Raw genomic sequence first — 17,232 nt, forward strand, 5'->3', positions numbered from 1 at the left:
ACATCTAGTAAGCCAATCACAAGAGACAAGTGTGTGCAGGCACCAATTAGCAGCAGCTCCCATTAGTATAGGATACGATATGTACATATTCTCTCCTTTTTCAACAATTGATACAATGGGCTTGATTTATCAAGCTAGGGCAGACATCAATCTGCTGCCGGAATTCAGCATTGCACAAGAGCACTATTTTGCGTTCTTGTGCAACACCACCCCCTGCCCACGCACAGCCAATCACACGTGGGCAGAAGCTGTCAATCTTTCTGATGACCACAAGCGCTCCTGTGCAACCCTGCCCATTGCCCATGCACAGCTGTCAACCTCCTCGGTCGGAAGACACCGGGGAGATTGTAATTCTCCAAGTGGTGGAGAGAACAGGGCAGGGAAACAGCAGTCTGATTACTGCTGCTTAATAAATCCTGACTTGTGTGTAAACTTGCAGTCAATAGGTAGTTAAAGGCTTAATAAATCCTGACTTGTGTGTAAACTTGCAGTCAATAGGTAAAGGCTTAATAAATCGAGCCCTATGTATTTATGGGAGCGACAGAGGGGCTACATCACCTACAATGAATTTGTGGCATATGGGTCTATCGGGTGACCACTGTGCTACTGTAATTAACTGATAAAAACCTAATCATTTGAAAGAGGGGACAACACTCATCTGTTTCTGTTACAGGTAATCGACACAAGTTAAAAATCCATGCCTGGGACTTGTGGTATGCATGTGAACACAAAATAAGGGAAGGGTTCATTTCCAAAAGCAATCTGGACATCACATTGTTTATTTTTTTTTTAAAAAATATTTTTTTCGGAAGTACAAAAGTTCTCGTTCAAGATGTGAGAAAAGTCAACATTAATCTTTAATAACGCACCTAGAAAACACAATTTAAAAAGTCCAGGGAAGGAGCCAAGCATCGGCTATGTCCATCACAAAGTTAACAGCTGGAGGGGGACAATTTTTGCCAATAAAATTCACGTACTGCTACTTTAGACCTTGAATAGCCAGCACAACTTGCTGCATCTGTCCTGCCCAATGGACATGTCAGAAATCAGAGTAACCTGGAGGAAAGAGTAAATGGAGATCGCACAACGTAGAGCTTTGACCAGTGAAGGCTTATTTAGTCGAGTCCCTAATGCTTGCACTATTAATGCTGGCATGACCTGGATAGGATTGCATATCTTGTTTCCTTACCTGGGATGGTAAATGTCCTTGCCAAATGTGATGTGAAGGCCCAGGCAGGAATGGGGTGAACTTCTATCTGGCTCTGAGGGCTGAGCTATGGATTGCCAGAGCATAGTCACAGGAGTAAACATGCAGGGTTTTGCTTTGTAACTGTATTGACCTTTCTTCATCCCTTGTCCCCCATCGTAATCAAACAGTGACTGACTTCAAAAGTATTAATATCCATTAGCAGTTTTGATGGCTGATTGTGACTAAAAGTAAAAGGGACAATGCATGATGCCTTCTCAAGCCAACTCATACATTGATGGATGCCTGCTTTAACCAAACAAAATAAAACTAGGTACAGCATACAGCAGTGTTTTACTGTTCTATTCACATTTTTTTTTTATTGCTACTGTTTGCATTGGCCATTTCCCTGTTCCCTTAATAAGGGTAAGAGTTACATTTGATCTTTGGTGTCCTATGATTAACCGAGTGAGGCATTTAAAGGGCTAGTAAAGTCCAAATTAAACTTTCATGATTCAGATAGGGCACATAATTTTAAACAACTTTCTAATTTACTTTTATCATCAAATTTGCTTTATTCTCTTGGTATTCTTAGTTGAAAGCTAAACCTAGGTAGGCTCATATGCCAATTTCTAAGCCATTGAAGGACGCCTCTTATCTGAAAGCATTAGTTCATGTGTTTCATATAAATAACTGTGCTCAATCAGGTGGAGTTATTTAAGAGTCAGCACTAGTTTCCTGAAATGCAAGTCTGTCAAAAATCTGAGATAAGAAGGCATTCTGCAGAAGCTTAGATACAAGGTAATTAGAGGTAAAAAGTATATTTCTATAACAGTGTTTGGTGTTTACTGTCCCTTTAACCACGTTAGCTCAGTCAAATGTGTCTTGAGGTGCAGAGTGCCATTATATGCTCATTTAGTATATTTCCAACCTGGAGATATGATAATCTAATTAGACAATACTTTTGCTATTGGTCCCGCTAGCAGGTTCAGCTCTAGCTGAGCATTGCTTTCAGCCTCTGCAAGTATATACACATCTGATGTTGTGTTTACTACAACCCACTTAGCTAAGGCACAGCCTTTATAAATACCCTTACCCCCAGACCTCATCTTACAATTTAAAGCCCAGCTAAAGCTACAACTGTAAAATTCTACTTATTAAAAAAAAAAAAAAAAAAAAAAAATTGAATTAAAGATCTAACTGGTACATGAAGAAAATACTTTGTTTGGCACCCCTCAAATGTGCCTTATTATATTTGGGTAATCCCTCATTACTTATAACCTGAGGCTTGAAAGGCCTTCTCCACATACACACTTACATGTAAAACCTTAAATTGCTATGTTTTATTACTATTATACTATATTTGTATTGTTATTAGAACAGGCCTCAATTTCCACTCGCCCACTAACCATTGGAAATGTAACTCTGGCAAGTGAAAGTTAGTGAGTGAAGTTGAACCAACATTCACTCACTGTGGGGTGTTGTAAGTAGCAAAGTTAGCACATTTTCAGTTCTGCAGTAGGAGTGTACATTTTGGGCTATGTGCTAAAATAGTTTCTGAAGGGATATTATATATCCATGAAAGTGCAAGGATAAGTTATTCCTCTAGAGATGTAGGGACCCCATTAGTGCTTAGACTTACTTCTGAGAGGGTAGACTGGCACAGAGAGAGGGATTGGACAGGAAAAGTAAAAGTGGAGAAGAAATTTTAAGTGAAAGTAAAATTTCATGAATGAGTGCCAGTTTTTTAAAACTATTAAAAACAGGGACACTTTCATTCATGAAACTATACATTGCAGCGTTTTTATTTTAAATACTTACCTTTTTTTTTAGCAAACAGACCGCGATCCTCCACACGCAGCTCCTCTGTACTTACCACTTCAATAATGAAACCAGCTTCCTCCATTTACGGCGTGCCTCACGAGATTGACGCTCTGGGGTGCACGCCACGATGGAGGAAACCGGTTTCATCATTGCCGAGGCAATTACAGAGGAGCTGCAGGCGGAGGAACACCGACTGTCTGCGTTTGCTAAAGAAAAAAGTATTTAAAAACAAAAACACGCTGCAATGTAAATTTTTATGAAAGTGTCCCTGTTTAATAGTATTTTTAAAAACCAAACATTCATCAAAAAAAAAAATTAACATTCACTCTAAGAGAATGGAGATAAAGAAAAAAAGTATATGAGAGAAGGGAAAGTCTAGAGAAGATTAAGATTTAAAAAAAAAATAAAAAAAAAAAAAAAAATTCAGCACTCTGCATTCCCTCAGTTCAACAACTTCCTTTTTTCCATTCAGCGGTTGTCTTCCCAAAACCCCTAGTGGATGTTTCTATACGGCTATGAACTTATTTTTGTTACTGTATGTAACCATTTAATTTGTTATGATAGAAAATAAAAATATCAAAAATGACTACACAATAAGGTATTTCACAATGTCTAAACATATGTGGAGTAGTGGGTGCGATCAGAAGTGGTGAGTAACATTTTGCCCTGGCTAGTAGCTTATGACTTAAAATTTTGAGCCCTGTATTAGAACACTAATAGCAGGCTCAATATTTGTTTAAAGGGACACTAAACCCAATTTTTTCCTTTCACGATCCAGATAGAACATGCATTGTTGATTGGTGGGCCAGCTCCTAAGTTTATATTTCTGCTTTTCAAATAAAGATACCAAGAGAATGAAGAAACATTGAGTAAATTAGAAAGATGCATGTTCTATCTGATCATGAAAAAAATATTGGGGTTTTGTATTCCTTTAAGCCAGGGGTTGACAAAACTTTAAAATGTAGGAGCCAGTAAGAGCATTTAGTAGCCAGATATAATTTTAGGAGCCAGACGGTGGTATTTGTATAAAGGTTTGTCGAGCCCTGCTTTAAGCTATACAGCTCTCCCTTGAAATTGCAATCCCTTCCACCAATAAGGTGTAGAACCACACTTTTACCCTGGCAGAGACTTAACCTGCGGCTGTACAATCTCCACCCAATGTCCAAAGAAGCAAGGTGAACCAACTCCTAGTATTTTTGTTATGAGAACTTGCAGAGTCATAAAATCAATGTGTGGACAGATTAGAGGCCTTGCTCAGCAGCATAGTTGGCTGTAGAGAAGGCACAATGTACATTGCCAATGATAGATAGATTAAGTTGTAACAAATCTGATCGGGATGTTTGTTTTTTCCCCTTTTTGTAATACTTATACCCTCTTTCTACCTATATGCAAATAGTATATAATTTGCCGTCTTGTATTTTTGTGAAAAAATAACGTGGAAAAAAAAAATTCAGCTTGCAACTATTATCGAAATTGCTTTCCTCTCTGTAGCTCGAGTAAAAACCTAAAGCATGCATGTGGTTCTGACAGCAGTGTTTGCAACAATGTATAGCATTGCTACAAACATTGTTGAAAACACTCCTTCTGTAATGCTAGACATGTACACACTACTCCGCTCCTATGAAAATACATAGGTTTAGTCTTCAAAGGATACCAAAAAGTACAATGCCACTTAAAGAAATAGATTGGAAATTATTTTTTCCCTAATTGCATGCTATCCGTAAGCCATACATTTAAGATTTACTGTTTATTAAAAGGGACACAGGCAGAAAAATATACTAAACCAACAGAGATATGTATCATTCTAAAATAGAGAAACATTTTTTGTCAAAAAAAAAAGTGAAAACCACAGGAGCAAATTTAACCTGAGGTGACTGGTGGCACGATTATTACAGGTTAAAAATAAGTCAATACTTTGGTAAACATTTGACCAATTTAATGCTGAAGTTTTGCACAAATCTATAAAGCCCCTTTGGATACAATTGCTGCTTGCTGTGATTTTTCTGGACTAGAACCCATCAGTGTGACCTGAAATGTCACTAGCTGTTTGTCTAGGTTAATATGACAGAAATAGTGCTTCACGAAGCTTCTGCAAAAGGTGACAATTAGTTCACCACTGTTTAGCAGCCGACAGTTATCAGAGAATTCTAGGTATAAAAATGTTATAACTGTAACAAAGACCTTACTTATCTTATCCATCACAGTGGTTACAAGATATTTAAAAGGATATTCACACCTTTTCTTGCTTTTATGTAACTATTGTGCTTGTCACACAGTCCCCAGAAGATAAAAAGCAAAGTCTGTAATCTAGGTTTTAATGGCTGGTTTAAGAAAACCTAGGTTATAGAAATTGCTTGTTTGCCATTGACGGGAGAGCGAGACAAGCATAATTTACACAAAAGCAAGAGGTGAAGTATAAATATAGTTTACAATACTTATAAGGATATGAAAGCTAAAACTTATCTTGTGATTCAGACAGAACCTACAATTAAAAAAAAAAAAAATATTCCAATTTACTTCCATTATTAAATATGATTTGTTCTCATAATATTCTTTGTTGAGGAGATACCTAGGTAAGTTTCTGGAGCACTACATAGCAGGAAATAAAGCTGCCATCTAGTGGTCTTGCAAGTGGAAAACATTCTTGTAAAACTGCTGCCATATATAGTGTTCCAGGCATGTGCACCCTCCTGAGCTTATGTCCTTGTTTTTCAACAAAAGATACCAAGAGAACAAACATTTGATAAAAGTAAATTAGAAAGTCGTTTGAAATTGCATGACCTGTCTGAATCCCGAGAAGAAAAAAAAAAAAAAAAAAAGTGGGTTTCAGGTCTCTTATCGACTAGGGAAAGTATATGGAACGTAAAAAAAAAAAAAAAAAAAAAAAAAAAAAAAAAAAAAGGACCAGAGGCCAAGGAGAATAAACATGAAGAGAACAGACAGCACCAATGATCTTATCAGAAAAATAAAATCACAATGATGTAGGACTCAGATTCCAAGATTTTCTGGGAACATCAGTCTAAGCTCTGCAAGGTAACATGAATCTTCCATAAAAAGGAAGAATTTTGTCTACAAAATGTGAATCAATTAAAGTGGAGGTCAATTTTGACGAATTAGTGCCCGTTTAATAATCCTATTAAAGACAAGAGCACTTTAATTCATCAAAATTGACATTTCAAGCGTTTTTTTCAAAAACTTACGTTTTAATCCTGAAAGCTGCTCCATCGATTTCCCCCAGCCGTTGAAGCCTCTGCTTACGTCAGAAATTAAATCCGGCTTCCTCCAATCACGGCGTTCCCCCGGGAAACTCTGCGATTGGATGAAGCCAGGTTAGTCATTTTGCACCCGCAAAGAGGGCTTGTGACGGGCGGAGAAATCACTGCAGCGGCTGTCAGGAATAAAAAGGTAAGTTTTTGAAGAAAAACGCTTGAAATGTCAATTTTGATGAATTAAAGTGCCCATGTTTTTAAAGGATTACTTTCTGTTATAATTTTTAAGCTAAACAACTAACATATTAAAGTTAATAAACATTAATTAAAATCTACTGACCTATATTTTCTCCAAAACAAAGTTTCATAACGTTCTAAAAGTTATAGCTTTTATTCGCCGATGATGTCACGTTATCCTGCCCACTATTTTCAGCACTGCATGTTCAAAATACTTAAACCAATAACTTTGTGTTTAAAGCGCCATTTTGAAACCTAGGTATTGTAAACGGATTGGTACAGAGCAAAGGATACTCACGGAGTAGGTTTGGAAAACAATTAAATTTGCAGACAAGATTTCTGATATACGGTAGAGATATGTTAATGAAATGCTATTGATAAAAAGCGTATTTGGGATAGTTAGTTAGTAACAGGCATAGAAAATATTTACTTAGTGGCCCTTTAATAGGATTATTAAATAGCGGGCACTAATTTGTCAAAATTGACCTTCACTTTAAATAAATTAAAATTCACATTATTTTAAATCAAATGGTTCAAAGGCCAATTGATAAAACATACAAAGCTTTATGAATATATTTATATGAAGGTAGACAGTGGGTGGCTTAATATCTGGATACTTACCTGTTAAAAGAATCATGATACTAGCAAAGTTCAGACTGATGTGCGCATTCAAAGGTTACAAGATTTGCTACACTCATCATTAGATACGTATTTGGATCCTTTGTTCGAATGCAAATGCGGAAGAAGGTGGCCGCTCAAGGGATTTGGCTCTTTCATAACCATATTTATTCTTATGAAAGTTCAACATACTAAGACATGAATTTGCACAGATCTTAGTGTGGAACTTTCAGAGATAGATTTGGTCTTGTGAAAATAGCCGAACACCACTAGCGGCCATCTTCCACATTTGGATCCTAACGCAGGATTCAAATGCACATATTCTTATCGTGGTTTGTGTGTGGTGTGTGTGGTGTGTGTGTGGTGTGTGTGGTGTGTGTGTGTGTGGTGTGTGGTGTGTGGTGTGTGTGTGTGTGGTGTGTGTGGTGTGTGTGGTGTGTGTGTGTGTGTGTGTGTGGTGTGTGTGTGTGTGGTGTGTGGTGTGTGTGTGGTGTGTGTGGTGTGTGTGTGTGTGTGTGGTGTGTGGTGTGTGTGTGTGTGGTGTGTGTGTGTGTGGTGTGTGTGTGTGTGGTGTGTGTGTGTGTGGTGTGTGTGTGTGTGTGTGTGTGGTGTGTGTGTGTGTGGTGTGTGTGTGTGTGGTGTGTGTGTGTGTGTGGTGTGTGTGTGTGTGTGGTGTGTGTGTGGTGTGTGTGTGTGTGGTGTTTATATATATATATAGGGTTGCACCGATACTAGTATCGGTACCGATACCAAGTACTTGCATGAGTACTTGTACTCGTGCAAATGCACCGATACTTAAACCGATACCTCCACTTACTACCCATATGCTATCTTGTGGTGTTTTTTTCAAACTGCATGTTCCCATTTCATTGCCTTTTATACTGCTAGTTCTCATCTTGCACAATTATGTTCAAAACATACTGTACTCTGAGGAACATCTTAGCTTATATAATTGCAGGAAGAGTACTCATAAGAAAAATTAAGTTAATCCCAATGAATACTCATCCTGCAATTATAGGACTAGATTTAGATTACATTTGATTGGTAAGCTTTACCAATGCTCTGTTCACATTTCCAACTCCATAGCCTTTAATGGAGTAGGACGTGTATTGAGAGCATTGGTAAAGCTTACCAGTCAAATGTAATCTAGCTCATAGTGTTGTTCACCATGATTAAACAGTATTCTGTTCTATTTTTTACTATATGGCACTTTTGGTTGGTTGCAATTTTATATTTATTATTTATTGTTAATATATTTTATTGTAATATTTTTATTTCTAAACATGTTCTGTGAACTTTGTGACAAATAAAACCTGTTTTATTATTTCATAATGTATTTTGAGCTACAGTCCTTCATAATTATAAAGAAGGAATCTTAAATAATTAGTCTGTATTGTGCTTGGTAAACTGTCACATGACATAAAAAAAAGTATTGGTAATTGGTATCGGCGAGTATTTGAAAACAAGTATCGGTACTTGTACTCGGTCTTAAAAAAATGGTAAGTGTTCACTTAACAATTGTTACCACTATCATGTTTGATTGGATCCTATGTTTAAGATGTTCGAAAAAATTTCAAAGTTTTATATTTTGTGGCTACAGAGATTGCTCATTACCTAGTGCTGAGCCAGTTTACTACAGTTTCTGTGTGTTTCCGCTTTGACGGAGACTGTCTTCAAGCACCGGTCACGTGACTATCCAGTTCGTGCCAACGCTGAAGAACTCAACAGGGCAGGAGCTGAAGCCTGAGCGCTGCAGGTCTGTATGGGTGGAAGTGTTGAGACTGCAGGCTCACTGCTTCCTAAACCCTCTGCCACCTCAGAGGTTGGCAGATTAAAATCACCCTGGACTGATCTGACTGGGATGATGGGCAACCAATTGTAAGAACAGACCTTGTCAAAGTTTTTGCATGTGCAATGATAAATATGGGAAAGAAATGCTACCTGCAAGCAGCAAAAATAGGTAGGATGGTTAACTACCTGAGAACACTGTATGAACTATGATAAATATGCCACAAAGAGGAAGTAATGTTTTTATAATGTAAATGTAGACAAATATATATCATCATTTGCCGTTTTATCTACATTTACTTAAGCATGTGTATGTGTTGAAAGGTAGGTCAGTGGATAGATTATGAACTAACAAAAGATCTTCAAAAGGTGACCAGTGAAACAACGGCTCCTAAGCTTCCACCCCTGCCTTTTCAAATAAAGATACCAAGAGTATGAAGAATAGGAGTAAATTAGAAGGATGCTAAAATTGAATGCTCTGAATCATGAATGTTTAATTTTGACATCATCATCATCTTGTAGAGCGCTAATAGATTCCAAATATATGCTGTATACAAGGTAACATTTAAGGAGGTCAAATGGGTAGAGGTCCATGCCGAGAGTTGCCCGGTTGTAATTGGCTCTTACGTGGGTGATCTACAAACAGTTGTGCTCATAGGCCTACATGCTAAGGGGTTCAAGGGGATAGCAGTGGAGTTAGGAAAAGTTAGTGTAGGTTGTATGCATCCCTGAATAGTACAGTCTTTAGGGAGCGCTTGAAGCTTTCAAAACTAAGGGAGAGTCTTGTGGAGCAAGACAGAGTTCCACAAGATGGGAGTCAGTCTGGAGAAGTCTTGTAAACAAGAATTTGAGGAGGTAACGAGCAGGAGGAGGAGATAGTGGGCAGAGCGAAGGGGTCGGAAGGGAGAGTATCTGGAGACAAGGTTTGAGATGTGGGGGTGGGGGGGGCAGTGCATTTGAGGGCTTTGTGTGTCAGAGTGAGAATTTTGTGTTTAAGCCTGGAGGCAAGAGGAAGCCAGTGAAGGGATTGGCAGAGAGGTGCAGCAAATTAAGAGCTAAGTGTAAGGAAGATGAGCCTGGCAGAGGCATTCATTATGGATTGTAAATGAGCTAGGCGGCAGCTAGGGAGACCAGAGAAGATGGAGTTGCAGTAGTCGAGGCGGGGAAGGATGAGAAAGTGGATTAAAATCTTAGTTGTGTCTTGTGAAAGGAAATATCTAATTTTATAGATGTTTTTAAAGGTGGAAGCGGCAGGCTTTAGCCATGGACTGAATGTGAGGAGTGAAAGAATGATCTAAGTCAAGTGTGACTCCAATACATTGAGCATGTGAGGTAAGGAAAATTATGGAGTTACAGTTAGAGAAGTTGGGGGTGGAGATTTTTGAAGAGGGGAAAATAAGGAGCTCAGTTTTGGAGAGATTTAGCTGAAAGGGACACTGAACCCCAAATTTTCTCTTTTGTGATTCAGATAGAGCATGCAATTTTTAAGTAACTTTCTAATTTACTCCTATAATCAATTTCTCTTCATTCTCTTGGTAGGTTTATTTGAAAAGCAAGAATGTAAGTTTAGATACCGGCCCATTTTTGGTGAACAACCTGGGTTGTCCTTGCTGATTGGTGGATAAATTCTTCCACCAATAAACAAGTGCTGTCCATTGTACTGAACCAAATATTGGCTGACTCCTTAGCTTGGATGCCTTTTTTTTTCTCCAAATAAAGATAGCAAGAGAATGAAGAAATAGGAGTAAATTAGAAAGTTGCTTAAAATTGCATGCTCTAAATAAATATTTAAAAGGAAGAAAAAAAAAAGGAAAAAAAAAAAATTAAAAAAAATGCATGCTCTATATGAATCACAAAATCCTTTTTTTGGGGTTCAGTGCCCCTTAAAGGTATTGAGAGGACATCCAAGATGAGAAAAACAGTTGATGACACGGGTTTGCAAGGAAGAAGATAGGTCTGGTGCAGAGAGGTAGATTTGGGTGTCATCGGCATACAAATGGTATTGAAACCCATGGGACTTTATTAAGGAACCTAAAGATGTGTAGATTGAGAAGAGAAGACGGAGCCTTGTTGTACCCCAACAGAAAGTGGTAACGGGGCAGAGGATGCCCCAGAGAAGGCTATACTAAAGGTACGGTTAGACAGATAGGAAGAGAACCACGAGAGAGCTGTGACGCAAATGCCGAAGATTTGGAGCAAAAGAGGGGGGTCGACCGTATCAAAGGCTGCAGACAGATCAAGGATAAGCAGAGAGTAGTGGCCTTTGGATTTTGCTGTAAGTAGGTCGTTGTTAACCTTAAAGGGACACTGAACCCAAATTTTTTCTTTCATGATTCAGATAGAGCATGAAATTTTAAGCAACTTTCTAATTTACTCCTATTAGCAAGAGAATTAATAAAAATTGATATCTATATTTTAAAAGCAGGAATGTAAATCTTAGCAGCCAGCCCATTTTAGGTTCAGCACCATGGATAGCGCTTGCTTATTTGATGCTTTCATTTACACTCCAGTAAGCAAGCATAACTCAGGTTCTCAATCAAAAATGGGACGGCTCCTATGCATCATATTCCTGCTTTTTAAATACATATAGCAAGAGAATGAAGAAAATTTGATAATAGGAGTAAATTAGAAAGTTGCTTAAAATTGAATGCTCTATCTGAATCATGAAAGAAAAATTTTGGGTTTAGTGTTCCTTTAACAATTGCTGTCTCAGTGGAGTGATGGGGGCGAAATAAAGATTGCAGCGGGTCAAGGAGGGAGTTTAGTGTAAGAAAATGGGATAGACTTATATACTAGCTGTAGGGGTCTATTCTAGGGGTATTTTGTCTCCGGCCGGAGTGTTGATTAGTGTAAGAAAATGGGATAGACTTATATACTAGCTTTTCTAGAAGCTTTGAGGCAAGAGAGTAGGGAAATAGGGCGGTAGTTGGATGGGGAGGTTGGGTCGAGAGGTTTTTTTGAGGATATGTGTGACCAGTGCGTGTTTAAGAGTTGAGGGAAATATACCAGTGCTGAGGGAGAGGTTGAAGATGTGCGAGTATAAAAGTAAGGGTAGAAGAGAGGGCAGGGAGTAGCTGTGAGGGGATGGGGTCGAGGGGACAGGTAGTGAGGAGAGAGGCTATTATAATGGCAGAAACGTGGTAAAAGATAAATTTATGGCTATCTGGGTTTTGGATGATAGTGAGGTTTTGAGGGGGTTTGAGACCGGTAGCATGTTGAGAGCCGATTTCATTTCTGATGTAGTCTATTTTGTTATTGAAGTAGCTGGCAAAATCTTGAGCTGAGAGAAGTTTTAGTAGGAGGTGGGCGGAGAAGAGTATTGAACGTGGAGAACAGACGTTTTGGGGTTTGAAGAAAGAATAGAGATAAGAGTGGTGAAGTAATGTTGCTTATATAGATTAAGGGAATAATAGTAAGACTAATACTTTAATCTTTTTTTAGTGAACTTTGTGGATTTGAGTTTCATAACCCTTCAAAGTGAATGTCAACTTGAGCAGTGTCGCTCAAGCCATAGGAAAGAATTTTAATAATGAATGAGAGTTTCATTCATCAATTGTGTAGTATATACTTATCTTCTGTGATTTGTACCTTGTAATGATAGGATAAGTGCCGTTCCTCCGCCAGCCATATTCATCAATTGACAGATGATCCACTAATCGTTGTTTCCCCCCCGGGCCATGACGTTTGTGCAAAAGGGCTTAACGCCCCGGGGGGGGGGAACGATTAGTTAATTTCAGATTGGTCATTTGATGAATATGGCAGGTGTAGGAACGCGCTATTTCTTCTATTGACAGCTCTTGTCAGCGGGCAGGCAGGAGGATTGCAAGCAAGTGCAAACAAAATAGTGCTTGTGTCCAATGTTGAATTCTGCCAACGGTTTGCTGCCCACCAGAGGAGAGTTGGGGCGGACAGGGGCGAATATGTACATCCTTGTCCACCCTTGCTTGATAAATCAAGCCCAATGTGTCAGAAGCTGTGAATGCATACTGACACATTCTAACCTTAGCAGATATGAGTTCATATTTCCTAATAATGTAAACGTTTTGTATACATATATTCAACTCCACTAAAATGTTCTCCAAAAAAATAAATAAAAAACGACATGAGCAAAAACATTAATTACAATACATTACTTGTTGATTAGCTATAGAACATAATGTCAAACCATTTTATTTTAATTTTTCAAAAAATGTACAGCATTGCTTCATTTAGAGGAATCAATATGGGCTTGAGTTTGCAGCTGAGAAGGCTAGGTACAAGTCATTATGTTAGTATAGAGCAGTGGTTTTCAAACCTGTCCTCAGGCCTCCCCAACAGTCCAGGTTTTCTTGATTACCTTGAATGAGAGCAGGTAAAATAACCAGGTTTACTAATTAGCCGTTTCACCTGAGTTCTAGTTCGAATATCCTCAAAATGTGGCCCGAGGACAGGTTTGAAAGTCAGTGGTATAAAGATTTGTTTTGCAATTATCTGTTAAAGCCAATTGTTGCAATCTATGTAGCAGGGGTAGCTTTCATAAGCCTGCAATGTGCTTTTTCAGTTCTGAGTATTTGAAAAGCCACAATTTTCCAAGATAAATGACATGAAAACGGAGCAAAATAACAGCGAAAGTAAATTGCAAAGTTGTTTTACTATGTATATCTAAACCTTCTATATTAAATTCTCAAGATGTTAACTGATGTTTTAGTGTATTTTATCATTTAAAGAATTGTGGTGGGTAACTGACATTATAAAGCAATTATACAATAAAATACAGAAGCACACACAAAAAAAAAATGGTATTTGCATACAAACCTGAAGAACACTGAACACAACTAGCATTTAGTGTGTGTCTAAAGCAAAGATATGCCTGAGATTAATAAGGGAAAAAAAGTTATAATAATAAAACTAAAATTTTACATAATAGTGGAAGCCTCTGTGTATTATCTTATTTCTGCTGCTCAGGCCAGTTAGGGACAATTAAAAATTAAAACAATGTGCAATGTCCATTTAAAAAAGCCACTAGACACCCCCCCAGGCCAATAAAAAACTAGGAGATGTATTTAGGTCTCAATATAAAATCCATGAACAGCCTGGCTACCAATACATATAAATATGTATCACATGTAAACACCCAAGTAAAAGGAGAAACAACAACAACAACAAAAAAGTGTAAATGTTGGATAGCAGCAATTATTAGGCTCACACAACCTGCATGTGAACTGGGCTGATTTTGAGGGGGGGTGGAGAGGGTTATAAAAGATAGAGTAAATAAAGGACATTTTACAGTAATATTTGTACTCGCTACCAATCCAAAGCATTTATACAATAATTGGCAATATGGATTGTAGCAGAATACAATGTGATTTCAGAATTGTGTAAATCTAATCTAAATATTACTTTAAAAAGATACTTTTGCATTTATATTTTAATACTGTTTTTTTACTTTTGTATCAATTTCTAAGTCTATTGAAAGGATCTGTAGCCATCACAGAACTGTCACATATGGAACCATAAATCTATTCTGTGTAAAAAGTTAAGTATCTTTCTATTCTAATCTGATTAAGAATTTAGAAATAAGAGCTATTTTAACTTCTAAATCATAAAGGGACACTGAACCCAAATTTTTTCTATTGCGATTCAGATAAAGCATGCAATTTTAAGTAACTTTCTAATTTACTCCTATTATCAAATTATTCTCATTCTCTTGGTATCTTTATATGAAATGCAAGAAAGTAGGTTTAGATGCCGGCCCATTTATGGTCAACACACTGTTCTTGCTGATTATTGGTAGGTGAATTTACCCACCAAACAAGTGCTTTCCATGGTCCTGAACCAAAAAAAATAGCTTAAATGCCTTCTTATTCAAATAAAGAAAGAGAACGAAGAAACATTAATAGGAGCAAATTAAAAAGTTGTTTAAAATTGCATGCTCTATCCGAATCACGAAAGAAATTAGGTTCAGTGTCCCTTTAACTTCTAGGGGGCTGAACATTTGCCAGGAACTAGCTAGCACCAAGTTACATTTTAATGTTCCCGTCATCACAAAAAGCTCTCTCTTTTGTGGGAGAACTGTGTCTGCCTGCAACCTACTATAGAAGATTTCACTTCACTTCACTATTTTGATTATTAACCCCTTAATGACCACAATGTACCCTGTATGTCACTGGTCGTTAAAGGTTTTTTCAGGACATAATAGCACAAGTCTAGCAAGAACACGCTATTAATGCCCTCCCTCCAGCAGGCTTTGTGGAATAGAGCAGTCTCAACGCTGGTGGCAAGACCGTGCTATAAAACAATCAAGTTCCAAAAAAAGGCCAGTGACATACAGGGTACGTCGCTGGTCCTTAAGGGGTTAATACAAAAAGTGTCAGTAAAACTGATGTGGAATGTATTCACAAGTACAAATTAACTAGTTTGGGCAAGGCCATTTTACCCCTATATACTACTCCACTTACTACCCAGTGGCAGATTTATGGGCACTACTATACAAGGCACCAATATTAAATAGAGCAGAATAAATCTGAATATTTGAGCCAATACTCACAACAGAAAAAAAAAAAAAAAAAAGAAACGTCACCTTCCTGGGCAGTTTACACACAGCAGATACACGTTTAGTACAAAAAGGAACATGTGTCAGCGGACAGACAACTTTCGGCCACTGGGGAAACCGCACTGAGCCAGTACACAGGCCTTTGAGCCAGCGTGTATCCTGATTATTGGGGATGTAGGAATTAGCAGCACCCCCCACTCACTTTCCTTCTGCCAGAAGTTCCGTGTAAACTAGTGCACTTGCAGAAAGGGGGGCGAATGCGTGTACCCCAGCCATGTGCACCATTACACAACAGGCAGGTGAGGCGCAGCTACAAAAGCAGAATCGTGTGCGCTTGGTGCTCACTTGCCAAACCCGCCCGGCGCGCTAGTCACCCCCCAACACTTACCAACTGACCGGTACCCCAGGATGGCCATCTTCCGCGACTTAGGCTGCGGCATCTTGGTCTCCGTTTTCGGAGGTAAAATGGTTTCTTTTTTATCAAAGTAAAGGGAGTCTCATCCGCTACAACCCGCACCGAAGCAAGTAACCGGTTAATAAATACGCGGGTTGCACGAGATATTAGAAGTTGTACTCCTCAAACACCGTCTGTATGCCGGTATCAAGAATGTCCTCCCACCCGCTGTTTCGAAAAACCTCCAGCAATCTTCAGTTTAACACGCGCGTTAATCAATATACGTATCACGTCACCGCTTCTTATTTTTACTCCCTCCTACTTCCTTCCTTTAATACGTATTTGTTTTTATTATTTTTTTTCTTCTTCACGACTCTTTCCTTCCTCCCTCGCTAGAATCCGAAGATAGGACAGCTCAAAACTCGCTGCGTCATTCCCTCCCCGCGCGTCTATGGTTGGGTCGTATTCTTGTCATAAAGAACCTGATTGGATAATTCGTTGAGCAGGAGGCGGAACTTGCGACAATATCCTGTCCCTAATTCGATAATAACCATGCCTCTCTGACAGGTGAGGGTGGAATTTGTTGAACAACTATTGGCTGCTGACAGGTAAGGCGGAGACAGATTGTCATTAGAAGGGAAGGAAGCTATAGGGCTACATTGTGCGTAGTGCGTTGGTGGCGCATTGTCCCGCCTGTATTTTACTGCAAGGGGCTGGGTTTAGGTTATATCATATCGCGGTATCTGGCGTTGGCGGTCATGGCAATCAAAATTTCTCTGTTTTTTTTTTTTAAATTTAAAAATAGTTTGGGTGCAATTGATACTTCTGTTCTTTTTGATTAAGATGCAGGTCATTCCGAAATAAAAGTTAAATAACTTGCTTTATTCTGTCAATTGTTTTTTTTTTTTAAACTCTTTGAAAATGTAATATAAACCATCATAGAATGAAAAAAATCCAAACAAATGGGGCTGATCATCAATATTTTTGAAGCACTAGTGTGTCGTTAGGTTGTTTAAAGTGTCATTATAGTAAAAAAACAATTCCTTAGAGCAGGGGTGGGCAGACTTTTGTAAAGGCAAGGGCTACCTAAAATTGTATTCCAAGTGACATGGTCGCCTAACTAAAAAAAAAAAAACACCAGTCTTGATGATAATAATAATTACAATAATTTATTTATTTAAAAAAAAAAAAAACACAAAGAATAGTCCAGCACACACTGTGTAACTGGGTGCAATTTTTTTTTTTTTTTTTGCTACAAATAGGACCTGCTGGCTGAAAAAAATATTTTTGCCACAAATAGGACCTGCTGGATGAAAATTGTATTTTTGCCACAAATAGGACCTGCTGAAATTGTATTTTTGCCACAACTAGGACCTGCTGAAATTGTATTTTTGCCACAAATAGGACCTGCTGAAATTGTATTTTTGCCACAACTATGACCTGC

The 17,232-nt window shown here is 38.2% G+C and overlaps 1 protein-coding gene across 1 annotated transcript in view; it reads right to left on the minus strand.

Annotated features, from left to right (window-relative positions):
* RHEB (Ras homolog, mTORC1 binding) overlaps window positions 1-16,248 on the minus strand; it is a 97,661-nt gene extending 81,413 nt beyond the window's left edge. The window contains exon 1 of the mRNA XM_053713797.1: window positions 15,783-16,248. Coding sequence (XP_053569772.1) covers window positions 15,783-15,834 — 52 coding nt within the window. The 5' untranslated portion in view covers window positions 15,835-16,248. The remainder of the gene's footprint in view (window positions 1-15,782) is intronic.
* Window positions 16,249-17,232: the final 984 nt, after the last annotated feature.

This window comes from Bombina bombina, chromosome 5 (genome assembly GCF_027579735.1).
Source record: "Bombina bombina isolate aBomBom1 chromosome 5, aBomBom1.pri, whole genome shotgun sequence".
NCBI classification, from domain to species: Eukaryota; Metazoa; Chordata; class Amphibia; order Anura; family Bombinatoridae; genus Bombina; species Bombina bombina.